The sequence below is a fragment of the Eremothecium gossypii genome, chromosome VI (assembly GCF_000091025.4).
Source record: "Eremothecium gossypii ATCC 10895 chromosome VI, complete sequence".
In the NCBI taxonomy this organism is placed as follows: Eukaryota; Fungi; Ascomycota; class Saccharomycetes; order Saccharomycetales; family Saccharomycetaceae; genus Eremothecium; species Eremothecium gossypii.
The window spans coordinates 1,375,865-1,399,798 of record NC_005787.5 but is presented as its reverse complement, the minus strand read 5'-3'; the positions used below and the strand labels follow the sequence as shown (position 1 = coordinate 1,399,798).

At 51.8% G+C, this 23,934-nt stretch overlaps 15 protein-coding genes across 15 annotated transcripts; 5 read left to right on the top strand and 10 right to left on the bottom strand.

Annotated features, from left to right (window-relative positions):
• Positions 1 to 4: 4 nt before the first annotated feature.
• On the top strand, positions 5 to 1,900 carry AGOS_AFR535C (AFR535Cp; the record flags this gene model as incomplete). Its single annotated transcript, NM_212218.2, has 1 exon — positions 5 to 1,900. The coding sequence occupies one exon, from the start codon at positions 5 to 7 to the stop codon at positions 1,898 to 1,900; it is 1,896 nt and encodes a 631-aa protein (NP_986082.2).
• A 115-nt stretch (positions 1,901 to 2,015) lies between these two features.
• On the bottom strand, positions 2,016 to 3,215 carry CPA1 (carbamoyl-phosphate synthase (glutamine-hydrolyzing) CPA1; the record flags this gene model as incomplete). Its single annotated transcript, NM_212217.1, has 1 exon — positions 2,016 to 3,215. The coding sequence occupies one exon, from the start codon at positions 3,213 to 3,215 to the stop codon at positions 2,016 to 2,018; it is 1,200 nt and encodes a 399-aa protein (NP_986081.1).
• Positions 3,216 to 3,241: 26 nt separating this feature from the next.
• AGOS_AFR533W (uncharacterized protein) lies at positions 3,242 to 3,319 on the bottom strand (the record flags this gene model as incomplete). Its single annotated transcript, NM_212216.1, has 1 exon — positions 3,242 to 3,319. The coding sequence occupies one exon, from the start codon at positions 3,317 to 3,319 to the stop codon at positions 3,242 to 3,244; it is 78 nt and encodes a 25-aa protein (NP_986080.1).
• A 480-nt stretch (positions 3,320 to 3,799) lies between these two features.
• RAX1 (Rax1p) lies at positions 3,800 to 5,068 on the bottom strand (the record flags this gene model as incomplete). The annotated part of the gene is made up of 1 exon (NM_212215.1): positions 3,800 to 5,068. The coding sequence occupies one exon, from the start codon at positions 5,066 to 5,068 to the stop codon at positions 3,800 to 3,802; it is 1,269 nt and encodes a 422-aa protein (NP_986079.1).
• Positions 5,069 to 5,528: 460 nt separating this feature from the next.
• AGOS_AFR531W (AFR531Wp) lies at positions 5,529 to 6,353 on the bottom strand (the record flags this gene model as incomplete). The annotated part of the gene is made up of 1 exon (NM_212214.1): positions 5,529 to 6,353. One exon carries the CDS (start codon positions 6,351 to 6,353, stop codon positions 5,529 to 5,531), a length of 825 nt encoding a protein of 274 aa, NP_986078.1.
• A 500-nt stretch (positions 6,354 to 6,853) lies between these two features.
• On the bottom strand, positions 6,854 to 8,215 carry DFG5 (putative mannan endo-1,6-alpha-mannosidase; the record flags this gene model as incomplete). The annotated part of the gene is made up of 1 exon (NM_212213.2): positions 6,854 to 8,215. One exon carries the CDS (start codon positions 8,213 to 8,215, stop codon positions 6,854 to 6,856), a length of 1,362 nt encoding a protein of 453 aa, NP_986077.2.
• A 610-nt stretch (positions 8,216 to 8,825) lies between these two features.
• On the bottom strand, positions 8,826 to 10,544 carry SUC2 (beta-fructofuranosidase SUC2; the record flags this gene model as incomplete). Its single annotated transcript, NM_212212.1, has 1 exon — positions 8,826 to 10,544. One exon carries the CDS (start codon positions 10,542 to 10,544, stop codon positions 8,826 to 8,828), a length of 1,719 nt encoding a protein of 572 aa, NP_986076.1.
• A 663-nt stretch (positions 10,545 to 11,207) lies between these two features.
• On the bottom strand, positions 11,208 to 13,332 carry AGOS_AFR528W (ChAPs family protein; the record flags this gene model as incomplete). The annotated part of the gene is made up of 2 exons (NM_212211.2): positions 11,208 to 13,233; positions 13,307 to 13,332. The coding sequence occupies 2 exons, from the start codon at positions 13,330 to 13,332 to the stop codon at positions 11,208 to 11,210; spliced, it is 2,052 nt and encodes a 683-aa protein (NP_986075.2).
• Positions 13,333 to 13,546: 214 nt separating this feature from the next.
• Positions 13,547 to 13,960, bottom strand: TAF9 (chromatin modification protein; the record flags this gene model as incomplete). The annotated part of the gene is made up of 1 exon (NM_212210.1): positions 13,547 to 13,960. One exon carries the CDS (start codon positions 13,958 to 13,960, stop codon positions 13,547 to 13,549), a length of 414 nt encoding a protein of 137 aa, NP_986074.1.
• A 170-nt stretch (positions 13,961 to 14,130) lies between these two features.
• MBF1 (multiprotein-bridging factor 1) lies at positions 14,131 to 14,589 on the top strand (the record flags this gene model as incomplete). The annotated part of the gene is made up of 1 exon (NM_212209.1): positions 14,131 to 14,589. One exon carries the CDS (start codon positions 14,131 to 14,133, stop codon positions 14,587 to 14,589), a length of 459 nt encoding a protein of 152 aa, NP_986073.1.
• Positions 14,590 to 14,750: 161 nt separating this feature from the next.
• On the top strand, positions 14,751 to 15,944 carry RNA1 (GTPase-activating protein RNA1; the record flags this gene model as incomplete). Its single annotated transcript, NM_212208.2, has 1 exon — positions 14,751 to 15,944. One exon carries the CDS (start codon positions 14,751 to 14,753, stop codon positions 15,942 to 15,944), a length of 1,194 nt encoding a protein of 397 aa, NP_986072.1.
• Positions 15,945 to 16,080: 136 nt separating this feature from the next.
• On the bottom strand, positions 16,081 to 17,460 carry MUM3 (Mum3p; the record flags this gene model as incomplete). Its single annotated transcript, NM_212207.1, has 1 exon — positions 16,081 to 17,460. The coding sequence occupies one exon, from the start codon at positions 17,458 to 17,460 to the stop codon at positions 16,081 to 16,083; it is 1,380 nt and encodes a 459-aa protein (NP_986071.1).
• A 386-nt stretch (positions 17,461 to 17,846) lies between these two features.
• On the top strand, positions 17,847 to 18,389 carry TIM18 (Tim18p; the record flags this gene model as incomplete). Its single annotated transcript, NM_212206.2, has 1 exon — positions 17,847 to 18,389. One exon carries the CDS (start codon positions 17,847 to 17,849, stop codon positions 18,387 to 18,389), a length of 543 nt encoding a protein of 180 aa, NP_986070.1.
• Positions 18,390 to 19,070: 681 nt separating this feature from the next.
• Positions 19,071 to 20,447, top strand: STE2 (alpha-factor pheromone receptor STE2; the record flags this gene model as incomplete). The annotated part of the gene is made up of 1 exon (NM_212205.2): positions 19,071 to 20,447. One exon carries the CDS (start codon positions 19,071 to 19,073, stop codon positions 20,445 to 20,447), a length of 1,377 nt encoding a protein of 458 aa, NP_986069.1.
• A 183-nt stretch (positions 20,448 to 20,630) lies between these two features.
• On the bottom strand, positions 20,631 to 23,717 carry BST1 (Bst1p; the record flags this gene model as incomplete). Its single annotated transcript, NM_212204.2, has 1 exon — positions 20,631 to 23,717. The coding sequence occupies one exon, from the start codon at positions 23,715 to 23,717 to the stop codon at positions 20,631 to 20,633; it is 3,087 nt and encodes a 1,028-aa protein (NP_986068.2).
• Between the last annotated feature and the right edge of the window lie 217 nt (positions 23,718 to 23,934).

Sequence of the window (23,934 nt, the reverse complement as noted above, 5' to 3'; positions counted from 1 at the left end):
CAGGATGAATTTCTACAGTGGATCATTTACTTTGACGTATTTTGAAGCACTCATAGACCCGAGACCGATCTGCAAACCTACCCGTTACATCCACGCCTTTGAAGATGAGAGCGACAGTTGGATATCCAGGAACTGCTCATGTGATCGCTTGGATATCTTTCTTGATCGCGGGGAAAGCGCACATTTCCGCAACTTAGCGTTGTCTCGCAGCCATCTGGATTACCTTAATGAAAGACCGATACAGTTCATTGCAGTTAGACTTGTTGCGCGTGGACAAGTCCCACTGAATATTGTAACAGCAAAGGGCTGGAGGAAACTGGTTACCAATTATGAGTTGAAGGACATTGCTTCGATGAGCGATCTAACGCGGGAGATTGGCGATGTCTTCTTCTACAGCGAAGAAAGCCTGGTGCTTAATACGCAGCAGACGACTTATATATGCGTGTTGGTCGATGTATATACGCCAGCCAAGGACGGGCCTACTTATCTATGCATGTTCGCAAGCTTTGTGCCCCAGTTGATGGTTGGGCGTAATTCAGGTGAGTTCTATACTGCATGGCTGAATGACTCCTGGAAGGCTGATAATCTACAATTGATAGCATTCATTCCTCTAACCAACCCGTATAATCGCACCGAGAAGACTAATATATTTCACGAAACTATGGAAAAGTATCATCTAGATAAGAGCGTTTTGTGTTTCATTGTCAATAGCGTTGATATGCCACTCACCAGTGATGATCTTGCACCGTATTGTTGCGACGAATTACCAAAGGTAGGATTGATTAATTCTGCAAATATGGTTGTTGATGTACTGTCGTTTGTTATGTTCAGACATGCATTAAGTGAGCCAGTGATAAACACTGTGCTCAAACAACTTGTCTCCTGGCATGGGACTATTAAGTGTCAAAATAAGGATTTGGATTTGGAATCAGAAAGTAAAACTTTACCACTTTCTGTTGTTGCAGATGCCCCCATCAATCCTCCAGGCCTCGTGTACGAGTTTTCAGATTTTGCCGCTTTCTTAGAAACCGAAGAGGGCTATATGGCCTGGTGTCATTGGGCTTTTGACAGGAAGTATATGTTTGAAAGTGATAGTCTCAGTCTGACTGTGAACTGCACGGACATGGAATGGCTTGCGTATGAATACTTTATAAGAGTATCAAATCCCCTGGCGGCTCTGTTCAGGGCATTCAACGAGAAGGATAGTGCTGGTCTCACCTCTCACTTCATCCTCTATGAATCAATGGAGAATTTCTATTCGGCATTGAGGTTGTTCTGGGAAACGGGTCTAGCTGAAAGAATCAATGGGATAGATTATTCATTCTTAAACCCGCCCACCGCCCTGGATACTGCTGCAAAGGATGCTGTGCTCAGGTGTATCATGTCTACCGAAAATATCTTTCATCACTATTCTGATGCTTTCTTTACTAACCCACTCCCTTGGACAGCCATCACTCTAAATCCAACCAAAAAATTCAGTTATATAGAACGGATGTTCCCTGACCACGCCGATATCTATAAGGATCTGGTCTTTTCTTACCTTACATTCTATGTTAATCACGAAGATGTAAAGGGTGAAGCTAACTATGTTGCAGATACGGAATTCGTAGCCTACTTAACGAGACCCCCATTGGCGCAGGTTAAAGTGGGCGCTAAGGAAAATATAGTAAAGTATTGGTTTGACAGGAAGGAACTCTGGCCGGAACTCTCCGTCTTGGCCGTATCTATGGTTTATCTAAGATGGAGCTGTACCAGTGCACTAGCCGAACTCGGTGACATTATAAGTGCACTCCGCAAGACTAACGGAAGCCGTCTTAGGTATCCGAATTTTGAAAGGTTGGTAAAGATCCGCCATCACCTTATCAAGTTTGGAATGGCAGATAACTACACGTATAAATGACATATCATACACTACTTGCTGCAATTACTGAAAACAGTGTACTTGAGAACGCACATATAGGCATACAATAACTCATATCACATATCTTGAAGTATACCTCTCAGGCCACTGCCGATCATAAAACCCTGGCTTTTGGCAGACCAATGACAGGAAACCGTATAAATGGTTCCTGTCTGAACAATTTCCGGTAGCACCGCATACGTTCAACATATTCATCGAACAAAAACGAACAATCCATCGGCCCCCCTTTTCCTTCAGGGTGGAACTGCGTGGAGTATATCGGTCTCGAAACATGTATAATTCCTTCGTTGGACTTGTCGTTCAGGTTAACAAACAATGGGACAAATTCATCCCTGGGCAATGTAGCTGCATCCACCGCATACCCGTGGTTCTGAGAAGTTATATGGCACTGACCGGTGCTTAGGTCAAGAGCTGGAATATTGTGAGCTCTGTTCCCATACTTCATCTTCACGGTTGAAGCACCTGCAGCAAGTGCAAGCAACTGGTGCCCCATACAAATACCAAAGATAGGTACCTGCTGCAGGTCGGGATCTTGCAATAGACGTCTCAGGTTCGCCACGGTGCTATTACGATAATGGATAGGGTCCCCCGGACCATTCGAAATAAATACACCGTCAAAATGATGCGCTATTGAACAGACGTCGTAATCATAGGGGAATACGGTCACGTTCACGCCTCTCACTACCAAACAGCGCAGTATATTTTCCTTCACGCCACAGTCCACTAGGGCTACATCGTAGTTGACCCTGGAAGGCTTTCCCGGTATATAAAAGGGCGACTTTGTCGATACCTGGGCCACCAAGTTTACCTTTGACGGATCGACTACGCGAGCAGACGCAGCTGCACCCTCGACATCAACCCTCCCCATAGTAGAGCCACTCTCACGTAGATACTGCACGACAGCCCGCGTATCTATGCCGCCGATGGCGGCAACTCCCTCTTTCCTGCACCAGTCACCTAGCGACTGTACAGCCGTCCAATGGGAGTATTCCCACGCATACTCCGCGACGACAATTGCCGATACGTGGACTTTGCTGGATTCCATGTACTTCAACAGCCCGTATTGGTCCCTAACTGACCCATCTGGAACGCCATAGTTGCCAATAAGCGGTTGGGTGAACACCAATATCTGGCCCTTGTATGACGGATCTGTCATCGAATCGGGATAGCCCACGAGGGAGGTAGTGAACACCACCTCGCCGCCGACAGATACAGGAGCCCCGAAGGAGTAGCCTTCGTAACTTGGCCCGCCATGTAAACAAAAACGTGCCTTTTTTGCCTCGTCTGAAGTCATATATTTAATTTGTATTCAGATGGCGCTTAATGCGATTTGGCCTTCCAGATGTGGTCAGAAATGTAGTCAGAGCAAGTGTATTGGGAGATAGAGTGCTTGCACATAGAAACCTACCTATGCTTAGTTTCTTATAGCGGTGACAGTGGTATCGTTTTAATATCCCTGTCCTTCGATTATCTATTCAGCCGAGGGGACCGTTTTTTGTGTGAATTGGTGTGCTTGACAGAAGGATAAGATGAGGAGATTTGCACTAATGGCACTCGTTTTTATAATACCAGAAATACTTCTAGATGCGGATGCTTAGCAATTTTTGCTTATCCCCCGAAAACCGTTGAGTCATCACGGTGGTTCTTCCTTCATCTTTACACCTCAAGGTTCTCAACGAGCAAAAAATTAGCCGAAAACACGAGATGATGCGATACAATTCGATTATTACATTTAACTGTGATATATATAACAATGTATTAACAACTAGGTCAGTATAGTCCGCCAGCGGAGGAACTCCAGGGACGCGGATGTGGTTATATGCTACTGTAAATCCTGAAGACGAAGTTAGAAAGTCCGATAACATGTTTCCTGGGATGTTAGAGTCTTACAGAGGGAACGGCTGTGAATATGACGGTTAGGACGGCCGTAGTGACAATTACGAGGAAAAGGCACCATAACGCGCGCTTCCGCATAATGTTTAGGACGAATGGATGCCGCACCTTGGTCAAGCGCTTGCGGCCACCTAGAAATGTGAAAAAAAAGGGTACCTTGGTAGCGCTGTTTTGTTTCTGGTCAAGACCGAGCTCCGGTTCTTCGTACCTGCGTGGGGAAATCAGGGTCTGAGTGACACCGCAGACAGCGTAGATAATGTCGAGATGGTAGACGCCACACACAATGTAGTAGGAACCGATCAAAAAGGGTACTAGCGTGACAGTGCGGACGCGGCGGGGGTAGTCGAGGAAGATTAGGGAGTAGCCGACCCAGAAGCCCACTGCCCAGAAGAAAAATCCCGTTGCTACCCGAGCCAAGGTCGTGCATTGCGAATACGGGGAGCGACTGGCCTTCTGTGATAGTGAAATGTCGTAGTGCAAATTGTGTAGCGCAACGGAGGACAAGAATTTCGGGAAGCAATAGATCTCGAGGAACTGGAATGAGATAATCTTGAGCGGCTCAAACACGTCCGGGTCGTATCTTTGCTCACCCTTCACCAGATTGATGACCTCGAGCCGCATGTGCTCCGGCACCGTCGTTAACAGTCGCTCCGACCGCATGCTGTCCTTCGACACCAAGTAGCGGTCGACAATTGTGTTTGCGCTCGCCACGAGCTGCTTCGTGGTGAGCTTGGGCCGCTGCGACTCCTTCATCTGCCGCACGAGAAACTCGTCGAGCATCAGCGACAAGTGTGGCTCCTCGGTGGGCGCCTTCTCTCCGGAGCTGTCCCCGCCGCGGCCCTCGAACAACTGCGAGAGCCGCGCGGACTCTCCATCGCCCTTCAAAAACTGGCTGATGCGCCGGTTGTCGTGGTAGTCGAGGTACCCGTCATTCAACAACGCGTCAAGCAACACGGAGCTCGAGAGGCTCTGCCGCTTCTCCGTCGACCCCGCCGGCCGCCCCCGCGACCGCCCCTGCTGCTCCTCCACCTCCAACAGCATCATCGACTCCCGAATGCCCTTGACATAGTCCTTGCAGAGCCGTAGGTGCGCCATAACATCCACCCAGAAGTCCATGTAGTTCAACGCGCCCGGGTACTGAAATAGAAACGTATAGAATGACCATGAGTCCACGGGCGCCGCCGTCTGGTTATTCAACACTTCGAACAACGTCGGTAGCCGCTCCGACTGCAACCTCCATTCTTCTGTCTCCATTGCCCTTTTCCTTGTCAGCTCGTGCGCCCTCTATACTTTGCTCGCCTGGTGCTTTGCTGTCAATGGCGTGGTAGAAGGCTGGTTATCGTGCTGCGCGTTGCGCGATTTGTATTTATTTGTGTTTCACATACCACGTGTATATCACGTGAGCCAGTCACGTGCTTGATTACTTGATCCGGAGCATCGAAACTCTGTTCGAGTAATACGGAGAACAGCATCGAGCAAGCAGGCACCGGATTCTGTGCGAGGGCCTCTCCGCTATTGATAAGAGAGATGAGGTGCCACAAGGCTGTATGCACAATGAGCGGAGGTAGCGTATGTATGCGATTATTGTTAGAGGATAATAAGTACAAAGTCGGAGAAGTATACGAAGGGTTGGAGACGGGTGGAGGTCCCGCGGCTGGGAACGCGGCTGGGAACGAGGCCGAGAAGGTTGTTGGGCGATTTCGGAATGGCAGAGTCAAAAAGTGCCATAGACGTGGGTCTTTTCGTCCTGCCTGAGCTTGAATTCCGTGCATCTTCCGGCGTCGATGTGGTATTTGAGCCAGTCCTTGTTGTTGTTGAACTGCTCGTAGCAGGCGGCGCAGCGGCCAACAGAATTGTTGCGCTGGGCCTTCGTAGTCCCGACCGGGTAGACGAAGTGAATGGACTTGAGGTGGGTGCGGAAGGTATCCTTGCGCGAGAACTCGCCGGAGCTGTGGCAGCGGCAGTCCTCGGACCAGTAGGGACAGCGGAAGTCCTTGTAGGGCATGTGTTTCTTCAGGTGTCGGGTGAGGTAGCCGCGGACCTTGAAGTTGGAGGGGCAGTATGAGCACCTGTAGACGGCGCTATCGCGCGCGAACGTGGGAGACTGCGCGGGGGCCTCGACCGCGACGTCCACGGGTGTTTCCGAGATCTGGGGCGCGTCGCTGGAGTCCCCGGACGCCTGCTCGTCCTGCGTGCATGGCGACAGATGCACAGAGATCAGGTCCTTGTACTGGAACTGGCCCTGCATGTCCTCCTCCAGGGATGACGGCTCGGGAGAGCACCGCAGCGTGGGCACCTCCGCCGCGCGCAGCGGCTGAACCTCCGCGCCTGCAGGCAGCCCGTCATTGCCCATGAGCACGTCCCATAGCTGCGCCATGTTAGCCTCTTCGTCCTTGCCTTGCCCGCCTATCTGCAGGTTGTGCTGCCGCCCGGGCTGCCCGGTGAACTCTTGTTGCCGTTGCAGATGTTTGCTCAGCACACCCAGTGACACCACGTTGTCCTCCGGTAGGTAGACGCCGTGGAATTGAATGTACCCCATCCCCGTTGCTTGTTCGCTCGCGTGCACTGTTGCGACGACCAACACTACTTATGATGCTTTCTTCTGCTCACTGCCCTTTGGAAAAAATCCTGTGGCTGCCTTGCTGAGTGAATTAGGCTTGGACCAAGAATGTGTACGGTAGCGTTGGGACATTGAGTCAGCCGTCTCGCCCACATGCCTTTTATTCTGCTTTTAAACTGAAAAATTATTAACTTCTATCAACTTTCAGTGCACACTGACGCCCGCTACTGGGCCTTCTCCAGGCCCCTGCATTTTCAGCAATCGTAGCTCCAAAAGATAGTAAGATATGATATATCGATTAACTAATACTTGTCTCCTCTCTGGTTTCAGATAGCAAAAAGGGCTGTCATCTGCCTGGCGCACCCGAGACGGAGACGCCACGGAAATACAGTAAGGGTCACATGACATCGAGCGTCAGGTATACGCGGTGGGGCAAGCTTGTATCTAGTAGAAAAGTAAAGTACATCAAAGAAATATTACTAGAAGATCATCCACAGCGCACAGCCAAGCATCAGACCAAGGGAAATTGCAGTAATGAGTGAAGCACCGACGCGATCCTTACCAGTGATATTGTGCATCCCTCTCAGGATAGCAGGCTGTGAGTCATGGTCGAGGCCTGCATCGGGGTTACCCTCGCTCTGCCCTCCGGTGTCAGCTGTTAACGGCGGGGCCTTTGTGTGGATGAGGACGTTCTGGATGATCTCGAGAGCGGAAGCCTGCTCGCCCAGGCCGTATACGCCGTCATACGTGCCCTTGTGCCAGTTGAGGCCGCAGGTGTAGCCGTGCGTACCTTGTTCGCAGGACTTGGAGGCCGCCGTGGCGCTGGCGTAGATGAGCTCGTCGATGGTGCCGCGGGTGAACGGAGCGACCACGCTGGTGATGGCAAGCATACGGGAGAAGATGCTCTTGAAGGAGCGCTGGTCATTGTCGCAGGTGTTGTAGTCCTGGCACGCCCGCTCGTACATGATCTTGTCGCGGAAGTAGAAGTCGGCGGCGCCAGCCAGAATTTTCGTAACATGGCTCTCCCACTCTGGGGACCCGCCCGTAGCGTTGTACATGTACGCCGCACCGGCCAGGATGATCCCGTGGTTATAGCTCCACTCGATCCCCTTTATATCCGAGCAGTTCTCGTGGATGTGCGCGCCGTCAAAGACGCGCGCCTTGTCCTCAAGCACGATGTACTTCACGTCCACCAGCCACTGGAAAACCTTCGATGCGACGTCCAGGTACGTCTGGTTGCCTGTGTACCGACCGAGCCGCGCGGCAAGCTGGAACAGACACCCATTTGCAATGGTGTTCTTGTACGTGTACCCGTTGTTCCACTGGAAAATCTGCCACCGCAGCCCCCCACCACAGTTCTCGGCATCCCAGCGAGCTTCCATTTTGTTGAAAACGGTCTGGACCATGGTTAGCCAGCCAGGCATGCCCTCCTTCTCCGGATCCTTGAAGTTACGCTCCACTGCGCCCATGATGAACAGCGCCCACACGCCCTGGTCGTCGTTACCCTCCGTAGTCGACTGGTTCGCAGGAATGTAATCGAATTTATCGCCGGTCTGCGCGATCATGGATTCCCGCAGCACCGACTCGTACTCCTGATTGTCGCACAGATACCAGTTTTCCAGCATCCCACCGAACACTTCGCCGGCCTCCCACCAGTAGTATGGCGGCTGGAACATCCCCACGATCCCGCCGTACTTGCTTCCCCAGTAATAGTCCATGATACCCTTCTGTATCTCATTGGTGAAATGGCACACATCTTCTCTAGAAGATAAGTCCAAGTCTAACGCTCGAGAGAGCATGCCCTGCATCAGCAGGAAGAGCCCCACTAGTAGTCCCGTCATTCCCGCGCTCAAGTTACAAACCCAACTCCCCACACTAGTGACGGTGTTGTAGTCAAGGTTATAGGGACAACGGCTGTCAACGGTCCATGACGGTGCTCGTTCGCAATCCGTCAGGCGGTTGAACCCTCAGCCTTCGAGGGAATCACCAGCCACTATTTTCTGTCATTTCATACGTCATAAGCACATCTCCGGATGCCTGCTGCCCCATGCGGCACAATCGTCATCCAGCACACCGTCTGTCGAACAATACTACGTAAGAATTGGGTGCCTCGTGCCTTACAAAAATGTACGGCTGTGTGAGTTTCTCGTCTCTGCGACGAGACAGTCGTCACAGAAATCACCAAAATACGCCGTGACACCAATTCTTCTAAAAATACGCGCCCTCAGAGCTACGTGGGTTTATGTGTTAAGCGGCGCTAGCGCCCGGTGTTCACCGGTTTTCGCTTCGGTAGCACCGTACGGCGTGGCTTAGTGTCCGGAACATCACATAAGCAATCCGCCGGAAAAATTGAAAGGGCGGGGTAATTACGTAGTGTGCCTGCCACAGAAATATGAAATAATTAGGATTGCGGAACACTCTACGTAGGCGCACGTATTGTGCTTTACTAGATTAAAAAGTCAGCTGGCGCAGACTTAGCTCGTTGACGGTGAACACGTTGTCGACGGAAGTCTTGAACTTCAGGGAAGCGGGGTGGTTCTCCTCCGTCAGGAAGTACGTGTTGGTGCTTGCCGCGGTACCCTCGTTGAAGAACAGCTCGAGGATGTCCACGTCGAAAATGGCGCGGACCTTGAAGACCTTGACGCCTGGAGCCAGGATCTCCCAAGGCTCCATGTTGATGGCCATCTTGTTCGTGAAGAACGGGTTCTCGCGCACGAAGGAGACCTTGGAGTTGCCGCGGTCGAAGAAGAAGTCGGCGGCCTGTGTGCTGTAGCCAAGCCTCAAGTATTCGTCGGGGTCTTTTGCCCCCTCTAGGTAGATGCTGAAGTCGCCTAGGGAGTGCTTAGACAAGCCGGTGTCGTTTGCCGTGAAGGTCAGGTTGAACTCGAAGGCACCGAGAGGCGTAGATCCAAACTCGAAAACCTCCTCCTTTCCGGAAGTCAATTTCAGATCTTTCCAGCTCGAGAAGTTGGAGTTAAACTCCATATCCTCAGGAACGAAAACAGGCTCCGAGTTCAGAACAAGCTGGACACTTTCCGGAGTGGGGTTGTAGGGCCTGACAGTTAGCTTTCTTGCCAAAGACATCGAGGATCTCCATGGGTTGGTTGGCACGTATGCTGAATACTGCCAGTTTGAAGCCCAGGCAATTCCGAGGAAGCTGTCCTTGAATTGACTGTTGTAGAATCCCTGGAACGCGTAGAAGTCCTTTCCGTGGTCCAGGAAGCGAGTCTGCTCACTGAACGGAGTAAATTTCTTGCCGTCGAAGTCGCCAATGAAGTACTGGTTGAAGTTGCCACCCTGTGGTCCACCTGGGTTGATGGCCAAGAACATCACCCACACGTAGTCCGTGTTGTTCTTGACTGGGTAGGAGACGTCTTTCAACTGCATTTCGCAATTGGCCGGCTTGGAAACTGGAATCTTGGCAAGGCCAGGACACTCGTACTGGAAGCCAAGCAGACCGTGGTTCTTGAACTCCGATTCCAAGGTCCATTCCCTCAGGTTGTCAGAGGAGTAGATTTGGATAGCGTACTTGTGAGATAGGACAACGGTCATGATCCACTTTTGGCTTTCCTCGTGCCAGATCACCTTTGGATCTCTGAACTGAGTAGAGTTCAAGTCAAGGACAGGGTTATTCGCGTAATCAATGAACGTGTAGCCACCATCTAGAGAGTAAGAAATCCATTGGGTCTCGGATTCAGGCGTGTTGTAGGTCCAAATAGCGACAACTCTCTGAGCAGGGTCAATGGAGTCGTTGAAAAAACCGGAGGTGTTATTGGTATCGACAACAGCAGAGCCAGAGAAAGCGCCAGAGTCGTTGCGTGGGGGGCGAATCGCAACACCGTGGTCCTCCCAAGATTGTAAGTCCTTGGATGTCAAGTGGCCCCAGTAGAGTGGCACACCCCAGACAGTGTCAGCAGGGTTGTACTGGTAGTAAACGTGGTACACTTCCTCCTTAGTGTCATACCAAAGACCATTGGGGTCGTTCATCCAACCCTGGCTAGGAGTTGCATGCATAATGGGCCGATATGCGGTACCGTTCAATGGTTCCTCCGGCAAAGCCGTTGGCGTTTGGTCCTTATTTTGCACGTTAACATCAGCATCTCCAGGCACATACAGTGCAGAAGCACTGCTGCAGAGTGCGACTGCGCTTAGTAGCTTAGAAAAATACATTGCTGATTGATGTTAAGTGATGCATCTCTTATCGCAGTCGCCAAGGCTTATATATCCCACGCCTCTCGAAAACTACGACATTACGTATAGGTGTATTTCAACAAACTTCCGCACGTCCCGGGCCCCATGTGGACAGCTCTACACGACAACGGCCTCGTTTCCCCGCGAGCGCCTCGTTCCCCCGCGAGTGCCTCGTTTCCCCGCGCGGTATTCCCCAGAGTTAATTAGAATCATAGCTGATGCCGGAAAAAAAACAATGGAAAAGGGCCGATACCGGATAAACCCTGCTATGCTAAGCAATGGAAGCGCACTGGATAAAATGTGGAGAAACGGATAAAAAGAAATAAACCCACTCTGTAACTCCAGTTTGGTAACTGTTACCGATTTGGGCGGGGCCGACCGCAGGTCACCGCTGAGGGGTCCACGACCCAACGACAAAGAGTCAGTGACAACACCGAGGAAAGCCGTATCAAAGCCGTACAATCAGGTGACCTTTTCGAGTGTTGGCCGTTTTGCGGAGAAGGTACCGCAGGTAGTGTATTTCGATGGTGTGATGTGGCCCAGCCAATTTGCCCAGAGTACATCGAGGCCCTTCTGTAGATGAAGTTGACGTATAGAGAGCACTATAGGTACATAATCTATGCAAAAAGGCTTAGAGATCGGTTATTGGTCGTACTCACCACGAGTATGTTCAGCGAAAAAGTCAAGCACATTTGTCTGGAACAGGTTGACGACGCTTTCCGGAAAACGAGAGGCCACTTCATTTTGCATCTTGGTGATGCCAATATCTTCAACAATTCTCGCAACGGCATCCAGCAGTAACAGGGAAAACTCGCTATACCAGCGATGGTTCCAGCAGCATAGGCGCACGCAGAGGTCAATGATCTTGTTATCCTGTGTGTTGACAGCGTTTACAATCTGCGAAGATGTCATCCCAGTTTCCCCTCCCTTCTGGCGAATGAATTCGCGCTCCTTCAGGTAGTACTGCAGTAGTTTCCTGCACGACGAGGCAGAGAACCGCAATTGCAACCCATTCTGAAACGCTTTTGCGGCCTCTTGGTAATGGTGAAGCCTATTCGCGCACAGCCCAAGAAGCTCCCATTCAAGAGTGGTTTTTGCATATTGTGCATTCTGCGCCTCAAAATGTAGCTGCTCGGCCTGCCATATCGTGTATATTTTGAGATCGTCATATATTAGCATGAACAGGTTGTCTAACCATCTCTCACACAGCCGTTTAGAACGTAAGCCCTTGGATGTTTCGGAGTCGATGCTTGGTGTGCTGGCACTCCGGTATTCTTCTTCCATAACAAAAAGCTTGGCGCGGTATTTCAAGAGCGGCTCCCAGCCAGTTTTCTTGGCAATTTCTGCCAGCAAAGAATAGGCCAGCTGGAAGTTGCTCTTCAAGTTGGCGGCGGGAAGATTGAGCAGACTTGGGTCGACGGATTTGTGTTCGGTGATCACCTCGTGGGAATCCAGGCCGGTCACCTCTTCCAGAATAACATCTACAGGCAAGGGAATATGGAGGTTGCCAGACTCTTGCGTCACGGGTACAATGCGCCGGAACACGTACTTCTCTTTCAGTGGAGACATTGGACAGGTGTTCAAAGTAAGCAATGCATTCTCTATGTCACCTAGTGCTGTGAAACTCTTCACCAGCAAGTACCATGGCTTAAACTCGCTTGGCGCTGAGTGAACCGCCGCCTGCGCGGTGGCACACGCCAGCTCGTAGTCCTTCTTGCGCTCCAAGAGGAACTCTGTCTCGACGCAGAGCAGCTCTGACGTGTAGTCGGTCGTCTCGTTGGACGACAGCTCCGCGTGGATCAGCTTTACGGCGTCGAGCTCGAGATCCGCCAGCAATAATAGCCGCGACAGAATGACCACCACCTCAGGGTTCTCTTTGCGTAGCTCCTCGAGCACGCTCCTACATGTATCAAAGTTGGCGGTCAGCTTGGTGAGGTGCAGCAGCGTCTCCACCAGGTAGTTGTTTGTGTGCGAGACCGCCCCGATATGTGGAGGGGCGCCCAGCTTGGGCGCCTGCTGGTACACCGTTGGAAACAGCTTGATGAAAGACGTGGCAACGTCGCCGATGTCGCTCGACGTGAACGGGTTCAAAATGCGTGTCTCCACGATGTTGTTGACCTCGCCGTCCTCGAAGTTGTCCTGCATCATCATCAGCGTCCGCGTCACGCCGCTGATGAACGTCTCCGCCCACAGCTGCTCCTGCTCCTGCTCGTCCAGGTGCACCACATCGCCCCGCACGTCGAGCACATACGACTGCACTGTCCCCGGAATATGCACCGTCACATTCACGTCGCACTGCCGGAACACGTTCCACGTCGAGTACGAGATCTTCGAGACCTTGTACGGCTTGTGCTTGCCGAACCACACCTGCGGCTCCTCCGAAATGCTGTCCGCAATCCCCTTCAGGAACACCGCAATAGACGTGGGGTCAGACGTGTCCGCCCCCGCGCAGTACAGGTACGTTCCGATTGCGCCCTTCAGCTTCTCTGCTGGCTCTGCGCCGCCCGCGTCTCCCCCCACAGACCCCGTCCGCATGTGTGACCCGTTTTTGCCGCTCGTCGACAGGTACTTCGAGATTGTAATCAGATCTGGCGGCCCCAGGTCCTGAAACTGCCCCAGCTTGGCCTTCCGCTGCTCCAGGACAAACCCCGGACTGTGTTCTTTCACCCTATCCGCAGTGAAGCCTCGTTAGTACGCCGTTTTCCGCCGTCTGCGCTCCGCGCGTGTCGTCCGCTACATACTCTGGAATTGACCCTTGCGAAAACATCCTAGTGCTCTTCAACCTGCGAATCGTACGATCCCCGCTGTGTCTCTCGCAGTCCGTGCGAGTTCATACGTGATAGTAGACGCCTGGCAGTTATCTTATTTTCGCTTTTTTCAGTGGCGGTGAGTAGAGCTTGACGCTGAACTGGAGCAGCGCCCGGCCGCGGCCGGGCGCGCCCGGCCCGCCCGCCCGGGGCCCTGCCGCTTCGCTACATAGGCTACACAGGGTCCTCGGCCAGCTCCTCGTCGAGCTGCCACTCCTTGGCCGTCAGGCAGTACTTCTCCGGCGGCAGCCGCACGCCCCACATAGACATCACCTGCGGCAGCGGCTTCTTGTTGCGCTCCTGGGCAAGCTGCAGCAGCAGCTCCTTCGGCGCAGTGGGCTTAAACTGGTACTGCGTGCGCGAGCCGATCGCCAGGCGGACGTCCTCGACGGTCAGGTCTGCGGGCGCGGAGCCGTTGTTGGCGTACTCGTTGTACATCATGGCGTCCTTCAGCACGCCCCGCGTGTAGCGGTGCGCGAAGTCCATCAACTGCAGCGGGACCTGGTCCTCGTACGCGTGTATCGACTGCGACGCGAGCAGCAGGTGCAGCAGGCGCACGTCGCGCGGCGTGTCCTCCTGGTCCGTCATGGGTCGCTGGTGGCGCGTGTGCTGCGCAGCGCGCCGGCCGCTCTTCACCGCCTCCACGTGACTGCTTACCCGGCCCGCCGTGCGGCGTGCGCGCACGTGACTTGATTACCCGGCCGCGCGCATATCTGCGCGGCCGCCGCCGCCCTCTCTCTTCCCCCACCCCCAGCAACATGTCATCGGACTGGGACACCAACACGGTCATCGGCCAGCGCGTCAGAACCGGCGGCAGCGGGCCTCGCCAGCAGGTCGCCCGCACGCAGGGTCAGATCAACGCCGCGCGCCGCGCGGGCCTCGTGCTCTCTGTCGACAAGAAGTACGCGTCCTCCAACACCAAGGCCAACAACGAGGGCCAGCGCCTCACCATGGTCGACCGCGAGACCGACATCGTGAAGCCCAAGAAGCTCGACCCCTCCGTTGGCCGCGCCATTGCCAAGGGCCGTGGCGACAAGGGCATGACCCAGAAGGACCTCGCCACGCGGATCAACGAGAAGCCCACCGTCATTAACGACTACGAGGCCGGCCGCGCCATCCCCAACCAGCAGATCCTCGCCAAGATGGAGCGCGCGCTGGGGGTGAAGCTGCGGGGCAAGGGCATCGGCGAGCCCCTCGGGGGCCCCAAGAAGAAGTAACCGCGCCATCGCTTAGATAAACTGTATAGCGTAAGGTTATGTGAGCCCGCGTGCGGCTGCCAGCCCTCGCGAGCCAGCGAGTAAATTTTTTGCCCGGCGCTGCACGACGCCGTTACTTGAGCCCAAGGGCCCAGGACGCAAGAACGAGCAGGGACAGGACAATGGCGGGACAGGACTCAGAGACGTTCTCGATTGCGGGGCAGGCGCTCAAGCTCACGAGCCGGGCGGACATGGAGGCGCAGCTGGGCGGGCTGGCGGAGCGGAAGGTGGTGCGGAAGATAGACCTGTCGGGCAACACGCTGGGGGCGGAGGCGTCGGCGGCGCTGGCGGAGGCAATGCGGCAGCACGCGTGTGTGCGGGAGCACGTGGAGGAGGTGAACTTCGCAGACCTGTACACGTCGCGGCTGGTGGAGGAGGTGGTGGAGTCGCTGCAGGTGCTGCTGCCGGCGCTGCTGGCGTGCCCCCGGCTGGCGGTGGTGAACCTGTCGGACAATGCGTTCGGGCTGCGGACAATCGAGGCGCTGGAGCAGTACATTGCGCACGCGGTGGGGCTGCGGGAGCTGCTGTTGGCCAACAACGGGATGGGCCCGTTCGCGGGCGAGCGCATCGGGCGGGCGCTGTACGCGCTGGCAGTACGGAAGCGCGAGGCGGGGCGGCCGCCGCTGGAGGTGTTTGTGTGCGGGCGGAACCGGCTGGAGAACGGCTCTGCGCGGTGCCTGGCGCTGGGGCTGAAGAGCCACGGCGAGGGACTGCGCACGGTGCGCCTGTACCAGAACGGCATCAGGCCGAGCGGCATTGCGACGCTGATCCGCCACGGGCTGCGGCACAACCGCAAGCTGGAGGTGCTGGACCTGCAGGACAACACGCTGACGCAGGGTGCGTCGGAGGTACTGGCGGACGCGCTGCCGGTGTGGAAGGACACGCTGCGTGAGCTGAACGTCAATGACTGTCTGCTCAAAGCGGGCGGCTGCGAGAGCGTGTTGCGCGCGCTGGGGGCGCACAAGTTTGCCGTCCTGGACACGCTGAAGCTGCAGTACAACGAGATGGAGCAGGCAGCGCTCGAGAACATTCTCTTGCCCGCGCTCGAGGGCGAGAACCTGGGCGCTTTGCAGTCCCTGGAGCTGAACGGCAACCGGCTGGAGGAGGACTCTGAGGCGCTACAGACCCTACAGGATGTGTTTAAGGGCGAGCTCGACGACCTGGACGACCTGGAGGAACCGGACTCCGACGCCGAGGAGAGCGACGAGTCCGAGGAGGAGGCCCTGGACGACTTCGACGTGGAGGCGCTCGAGAAAAGCCTCGGCGCGTTCCAGGTCGACGAGCTCGCGGAGAAAATTGCGGGTACGCATCTCTGATCGGTACCCTCTGGGTTCGTCACTGTATCTGCTGGGAGTATACCTGCATCATATATAAAAGATAAATAATATTGCGATACCGCTGATCCAGCAGCGGTCCATCGGTCGGGATCCATGCGGATCTTTTTAAAGCGAGTTATTTTAGTTTCACAGCAGTGTCCATCACTGCTATCTGCTTATCCTTTTCGCACCAGTAGTTTTCCAACCACTTCTCCACGTGCCGCGACTTCATCTGGAGAAGAGGGTCCATTCTGTGGCGGTCTATGTGGACCCTGATCACGATGGGCTGGTCGGCCTCCTGTGCGCGGTACATGTCCCACAACGACGGCGTGATGTGCTCTAGCTGGTAATGTGGGTCCTTTATCCCGACAGCATGGTTATGTTCGTGGATGTGGTCCGGGTCGTTGCACTTGAGCACTGGCTGGTAGTACACGATGGTGAGATTGTACATAAATTCGTTGATGCGAATCTGCTCCACGTTCGATGACCGTTGTGTAGCCGCGGCGTCTTCTTCCGCAGTGAGAAAACTCTCAAGCTCGATGAGGTCCTGATCGAGCAAGTCGTCGTCGTGTATCCACTTATCGAGCCTGTCGACCACCTTCTCCATGATGCTGTTTCTCTTTTTGACCTTCTTCCAGCAGGCCAAGTCCTTCACGAGGGAGTTGAACTGCTTGTACCGCGGATAGAGCACCTGCTTTAACGACGGGGTATCCTCATATTTGGACTTCAACAATTTCTGCTGGATCATGACCAACTCCGGAGTGATGCTGTTCACCTCAGGAAATAACACAAATGTCGTGTTCCGGTGCTTCATTAGGTGCGAGTGTATCGTGGTAGCAGAGACAATGCTATTCTCGTCTTTGGACCATATGTTGAAGAATAGGCTGAGCGTGGGGAAGTTGGTGATCTTGGCCCAGGTGAGAAACCTGAACGGCGGCGGATGCACAAAGCGCCGCTTCTTGGCGGTGCTCATAAGGAACTTGTTGTGGTTTGGTATCCGTTCCTGCGTCTCGAGCACGAGCTTGCTGATCACCGCGTAATCGATCACAGATCTGTGGTTAGAGATGATCACGCTCGTGAGCGGCGCCGCCTCGACATAGTCGAGGCTGAACGGATCGCCGGTCACAATAATCTTCACGTTATCTCCGCATATCGTATCGTTGATCATCTTGACGTGGAATGCGTATTCCGTGAGCCGCACCATCTCATCCAAAAACGGAAGTAACTCCGTCTTGAGAAGTTTCACCAGCAGCGAGAGCCGCCGACCCAACGGCGACCCAATCACAGGCACAATCGTAATCATACGGAGCCCAACGGTGATCGCTTGGTCCACAGAGTCCGATCTTAGCGTGCAGTCGAAGACAAAGGCAAACGTGGACCAGAACCCGTAGACAAACATGTATAGTGCTATAGTCAGCGTCTTTAGCACCAATTGGGCTATAGCGGACGGTGACATGCCCGAAAGCTCGGAAAACGCCCCAGTAACATTGGCTTCGATGGTACTAAGAAAAGGCATGGCGTCTTGCAACCTCCAGCTGCGGTATCTGTGTTCACAAGGTGTTAATTCTTTCGTTAGGTCCCTTGGCGGTTCTACTTTGTGGCGATGTCGGGAGAACCCTGACGCACCCAGCTTTAGATCGTCGCCGCGAAAACACAACTGACAGGGCCGCGCTCTGGTAGTTGAGACCACGCTAGCAGCGCCGCGCAAGCGCCAAGACTCCCCAGCGCCCAGTGCTTAAGCTGCCTGCCAGGGCAGGTGGGAACGTAGTGTACACCCATACCCCCATTAATGCTGTAAGCTCCAAAATTTTATCAATGGCTGATGACACTACCCATGAGCTGAAACGAATGGCAATTGAAGCAGCAACAGGATAGTCGCCAGCTAGCATTGCGTCCGAGGCCATGTTCAAACTATCGACGCCCGTTCCGTTCAGTCTAATCGCTCGGCAGGGCCCTCTGCTGCACAGCAGGCCGATTTCCTTCAAGTCCACGCTGGAAAAGTTTAAACTGACTCCTCCGCCCCCAGGAGGGGTGACCGGGAACGTCAACGAGGCGTTCCAGCCTCCAGAACCGAACTACATGCAGGGCTCGTACCACTGGTACTACGAGCGGATCAGCGCGGTGAGCATGATCCCGTTGACGCTGGTGCCGCTCTATGGCGCCGTGACAGGCGCATCTGTGGAGTACCCTCTGATTGACGCTGCCCTTTGCAGCATGCTGCTGATCCACACGCAGATGGGCCTGACCAGCTGCATCGTCGACTATATTCCGAAACGCAAGTTCGGCATATGGCATAACCTCGCGATGTGCCTGCTGTACTCTGGGACGGCGGTCGGCCTTTACGGCGTGTACACCTTGGAAACAGAGAGCAATGGCCTGATGGACCTTATTGGCCGCATGTGGAGGGAGCCGGATACCCACCCCATCTTCTCCATGCGCCGCTAGTCCCATACACTTGCACCGCGCCATATTTGATATCTAGGCTGTTATTTATTACCGGCAAAGGTCGGGCAACGGCAGGAGTCTCTCTCGACCCATCGTCCGACGCACCACGTCGATAGCGCACCCGTAAGGGAGGCACGCCCACCACTGTATAATATCGCCTCTCGCTAGCTGAAGGCACATATAAAGATAATCCGGAACAACAGATGGGCTACCAGGCAGCTCGTTGCAGTGAGAGATGATCCTCCGTTGCTGCATTTCGGTCAACATGGCCCCGGTACGATTGGCCTACCCGGCAGACGTGTTCGCATACGCCATAGTGACTGCTCATATCAGGCACGGAGCGCTGTTCTTCTGCGTTTAATTTGGGTGCGATGCGGAGTATCATAATTAGCGCCTAGAGTGCCCTAAACAAATGTCCTTTGTTTCATTAGAAAATCTGAGCTACATTTTTAAACATTGTAATTTCCAAAAATGGTAATTACATAGATCGCTCTGCTTACTACAGTATGTGGTACCTTGAATGTAGCCTGAAAGTGATGTATGAGTCGCGCTCAACATGAGGAATACAGTCACATAGTGTTAGAATAAGGTATAAAAACTCACGTTGTGCTGCTCTAAAAGCGTGAAGGTAAGTGCCCTGAACGCACCCTGCTCTGAGGTTAGGTAACTGGTATTTGAAAAATGGGTGAAGAGGTATCTAGCTTTGTGGAACAGTATTATGATCCAAACTATGATCCCAGTCAATCCATGCTAACCTACATGTCAAAGTTCAGTAACGAGTCGACAATAAAGTTTGAGGACTTACAAGAGTATATTAATGAAAACGTCATGTTGGGGGTATTTACTGGCGCAAAGATAGCGGCAGCAGCTCTGGCGTTGATAATCCTATGGATGGTGACTAAAAGGAAAAGGACACCCATTTACATCGTTAACCAGATATCACTCCTGCTTACAGTCATCCATGGCATTCTGGTGTTGTCTGGCTTGCTCGGGGGGTTTTCTTCTTCTATATTCACACTGACACTATTCCCTCAATGCGTGAATCGGAGTGATATTCGCCTGTTTGTCGCTACCAATATCTCCATGGTTTCGCTTATAGCCTCTATACAGGTTTCATTGGTTCTCCAAGTTCACGTAATCTTTCGAGCAGGCACTCACAGACGGTTAGGCATCTTCTTAACTGCGGTTTCCGCTATAATAGGGTTCACAACCGTGTGCTTTTACCTGGTTTCTGCTGTCCTTTCAGTGATGGCTGTATACCAGGATATCGATAACATCGGCGATACATTCTTTCTGAGCATTGCGTACATTTGTATGGCCATATCTGTCAATTTCATTTTTTTGTTACTATCCGTTAAGCTGCTTCTTGCAATCAGATTAAGACGCTTCCTAGGTCTAAAACAATTTGATGGCTTACACATACTCTTCATTATGTCTACTCAGACAATTATATGTCCGAGTATTCTGTTCATACTGGCTTTCGCTTGCGAGAAAAATATAACAGATTCTTTGGTGTATATTGCGGTCTTACTCGTCTCACTGTCGCTACCACTGTCATCTGTGTGGGCAACAGCAGCCAACAACGCAACAGTCCCACCTTTTTTGAACGCCCACTCTCTTACTTCTAGGTACAAAGCTGAATCCTGGTACACAGATTCAAAGAATGATGCAGGTAGTTTTAGCTCCTCAGAAAATTGTGGATCGGGATATCGACATGGACGCTATTCTAACAATGGGGGTAGTAGTCCACATCAATGTACGGGGGGGGATAATACCGTCATTGATATCGAAAAATGTCAATATAGAGTGAACCCTACGCCACATACTAGTGGGCAATTCGCTTTCAATCAGGATTCATTGGAAACTGAATTCTCGGAAGATACCGTCGTGCAAATTCGTACGCCCAATACTGAGGTTGAAGAGGAGGCCAAAATATTCTGGGCAAGAGCCAGTATCACTCACGAAAATAGTTCTTCTGGCGTTGAGTGCGGTGCGCATGACATGCAAACCAACGTCTTCAAGACTCCTACAAGTCAAACCGGAAGTGATTGCAACTAGCAGCACCGATAAACATTTTGTAGAATTACCCTGAAATGTCTATGTGACTACAGATGATTTAGCAAATAAGATTGGGGTAGGTAATTTAATTATCTGTTCAAACTGTCTAAATTTTTTAGCTTAACTTCATAAGAGATTATGGGCCACTTTATCATCCAATATTGGGGCTAGATACCATGAAACTTAATTATTTGATGTAAGGTCCAAAGAGGTGAAGAGTAACCATCCAGATATGAGGTTCACCAAATGGTGAGCCCAGAACAGGTTTCTGATACCATATATTACCGAATACAATGAAAGGTAAAGGAAGGAACCGATGGTTATCAACTTACTAATTCTTTCGATGCAGTGGGAGCGCGGTATCCGGAGGCCAGCATTGTCACAGACAAGTAGTATTATAGGAAGGATCGCTAGACAATTATGATGGGATCTAAATGATGTAACCCAGCGTCTCCCAAAGTTGTGTAAAAAGACGAATACCATGGGTGCATTAATGGGTAGCACGCAGAGCATCAATAAAAGATAAGAGGAATTGTAATTTCTCAAGTTGGAATGCCGCTTTGTGTTGAAATAGTTTATGTTCAATTTTATGACTGTGTTCAACTGTACTAGAAACAACAACACGAAGACCAGTTGGTATGGCACATAGAGTACTACCGCCAGAATCATAATGCCGCTACCAATACGTCTTCGTAAAACAAGGCCTTCCTCATATTCACATTCATCCTTCAACCATATTTCTTTCATCCGCGTCTTGGAAATGGCAGTGCTCATGTAACAAGATACCCTACGAACACATGATTCCAAAGTCGATATTCCAAAAGCAAGCATATAAACCAAAGACAAGGTTATACAGCTCAATAGTGGACCAATCCAGCACATAAAAATCTCTCGAATACCCAAATAATAAGCTGCAGTCATTATATTTTTCTTGCGAATCAGGAACGGGCTATTCACGCCACTGGGATCCAGAGAGTGTATTAGCCGCTGAATGAATGAAATGTTCAAAATGGGAGTTAGTAAAATACTGGAAAGGGTAAGTTTTAGCCAAAACTTTGAAGTCACGGCCCTTAATGTGGTAGAAAAATCAGGGAAGAATGAGGAGCTGTAGTAGAGGGCGAATTGGTTGGCTAAGACAAACGAGACGAGGCTGAGAGGTAATGCTGCTACAGCCAACCGATACCGAATAAACAGAAATTTTAATGTCATGTACCAGTTTATGGATAATGATAGATTAATATTACAATCTGGTGGAGCAATCAGTCTTAATTTTACCGATTTATCGTAGTGGCTCTCAAAAGGGATGAACGGTGCCTCGCTATGAATTGTGATCGTCACAGAATCGCGTAACCTGAGATGCCACTTTGTCTCAAATGGTGAATCAATCGACTGGGCTATGAAAGGCTCGAAAACAAGATTTTCTCCTGTATAGCTCACATCTAATTTGTATGAAACCAATGAACTGGATAAATATGGGAAACGGAACGTCTGGATGAACGGCGCGGACGAAGCGTTGTGAGCGAACTTGGCACTGGATAATAGTAGTTGGAAAGGATTACAGTTCACAGTAGTCTGCCAGTCCGTTGTACTGAGCTCCACGAGTACAAAATCTTCGTCCTTGAATGAGCTTTTCGATGGTTTACGGAATTTAATAAAGTCATACTTCGATAGTAAGGTCTGGTTAAAATGAAGGGCCTTGAATGGCAGACTAGCACTCCCTACCGAACTTTCTGACGGGTATTTTGAATTTTCAAAAGATCTGGGGACATGAATGAAATCTTGCGAAGGGGATACACATCTTGAGGAATATTCAATGGGTCCGTTGCTGTTATGTTCATTATAATTTTGACAAAATAGAATATGGAGTTCCTCCAAATTTTCTAAAGATGTGAGTAACGAAAAGCGCAAATTTGGCTCATTGTGGGGTATGGCAAGGTAGTTGTACTCATTCAAAGTATCGTATGTTTCCACGTTCAATAGAATAGGAGACATCTCTTGGGCGGTAGTTAAGGCACCAGGAGCAACTTTTGGCTGAAAGATATAATCCTCGTTGTCCCACAGATGGAAATCAGCAGAAGCTGAACTTTCGAGGCCACTGAGTAGGGATCTTCTCGCTAGCCTCATCCGGTCAGGAAGAGGACGCGTCTTGCTGGCAGATGTCCGATCGACCAATTCTAGGAGTAATTTTGCCACTACTATTCGTAGCTGGTCACACCACACAATAGCTAAGTGGTCAATAGGAGTCCATACCCAGGGGATAGTGGTCGTGTAAGTAGTAAATCCATTATCGGATGGAATAATTCCCTCTAATGAAGTGTAATCTGCCGGCAGGACAGAATCTAAAACACCACCAGTGATAGATATCACAGAGACATTCTCGGCATAGAAGGGGTCCTTGTCTCTGTCCCTGAACTTGCTTTCCCAGAACGCATTCATCGCGTTATATATCTTCAATATATCACCATCAAATGTAGCTGGCGCTGTAGAATGTGGTGACGAAAGCGTAAGAATTGTGTTTATGCTCTGTGGAATATGGTTCTTCAACGTCGTCATCACCCGCGCGACAATACCCCCCATCGAATGCCCGACCACCAAAACGGAAGTCGGCAACGGCTCGCCCGAAGCTCTGTACTTGTCGCTCAACTCATAAATACTTAGGATGTATCGGATGGCATCGTTGCAGTACTCGGCCTGGTCAAGCATCGTGCGGCCATGAAAAGCCGTAAAGTCCTCATTGAAGTCCGCAGTAAAGAAGTCTAAGTTCTTCGTGTTATTGTTATTCAGCGCGTCGCGCATCTCACCGTAGTACAGATTGGCGGTCGCCGCCGCAATCGATCGTACCTGCTTGTACGTACCAGCGTTCCCGGGTATAAACAGCACTGGAATGCCGTCAAGATGGATTTCGTTATCATCCGAAAAGCCGTTGTCCTTGCCGGCCTCCCGGTAGAGGTAGAGATGGTACTTCCGCCCAAGCCGCGAGAACCGACGATCGAAGCCTTGTACCAGTGCGTACGACGGATACATCGTCACGGACCGGCACTGCGGTAAATCCGAACCCAGAAAAGGGCTTAAGTACGCCATGCATACAATGCAGAATAGTAACAACCCCAGACCAAAAACAGCATTGAAATATCTATCGGCAGTGCTTCTAGACTGTCCCGAACCACTGTCGCTACCTCTTTTCTCCTGGATGTCCCCCAAATCAAAGGTGAACACATGCCGCTTCACCCAGCTGGCCATATTTCGCTGAAAGCGCAGCACACTGCACATGCTAACCGTCCAACAATGCAGCAAGTTTCTATATACCAATGTGTTGTAGAAGTATATATTTAGGATGTTGGATGTACTTTTGGTATGGTTGTGTAATTAGTTGCATGTTACGTACGCGGGAGAAGCCATTCGCAGCCCGGAACCGATAATATCACGTGATGGGGAGACCGAGGGGAACCGATGGAGCAGCGGCCTTGGCAAACTTCGGTAATTAAGC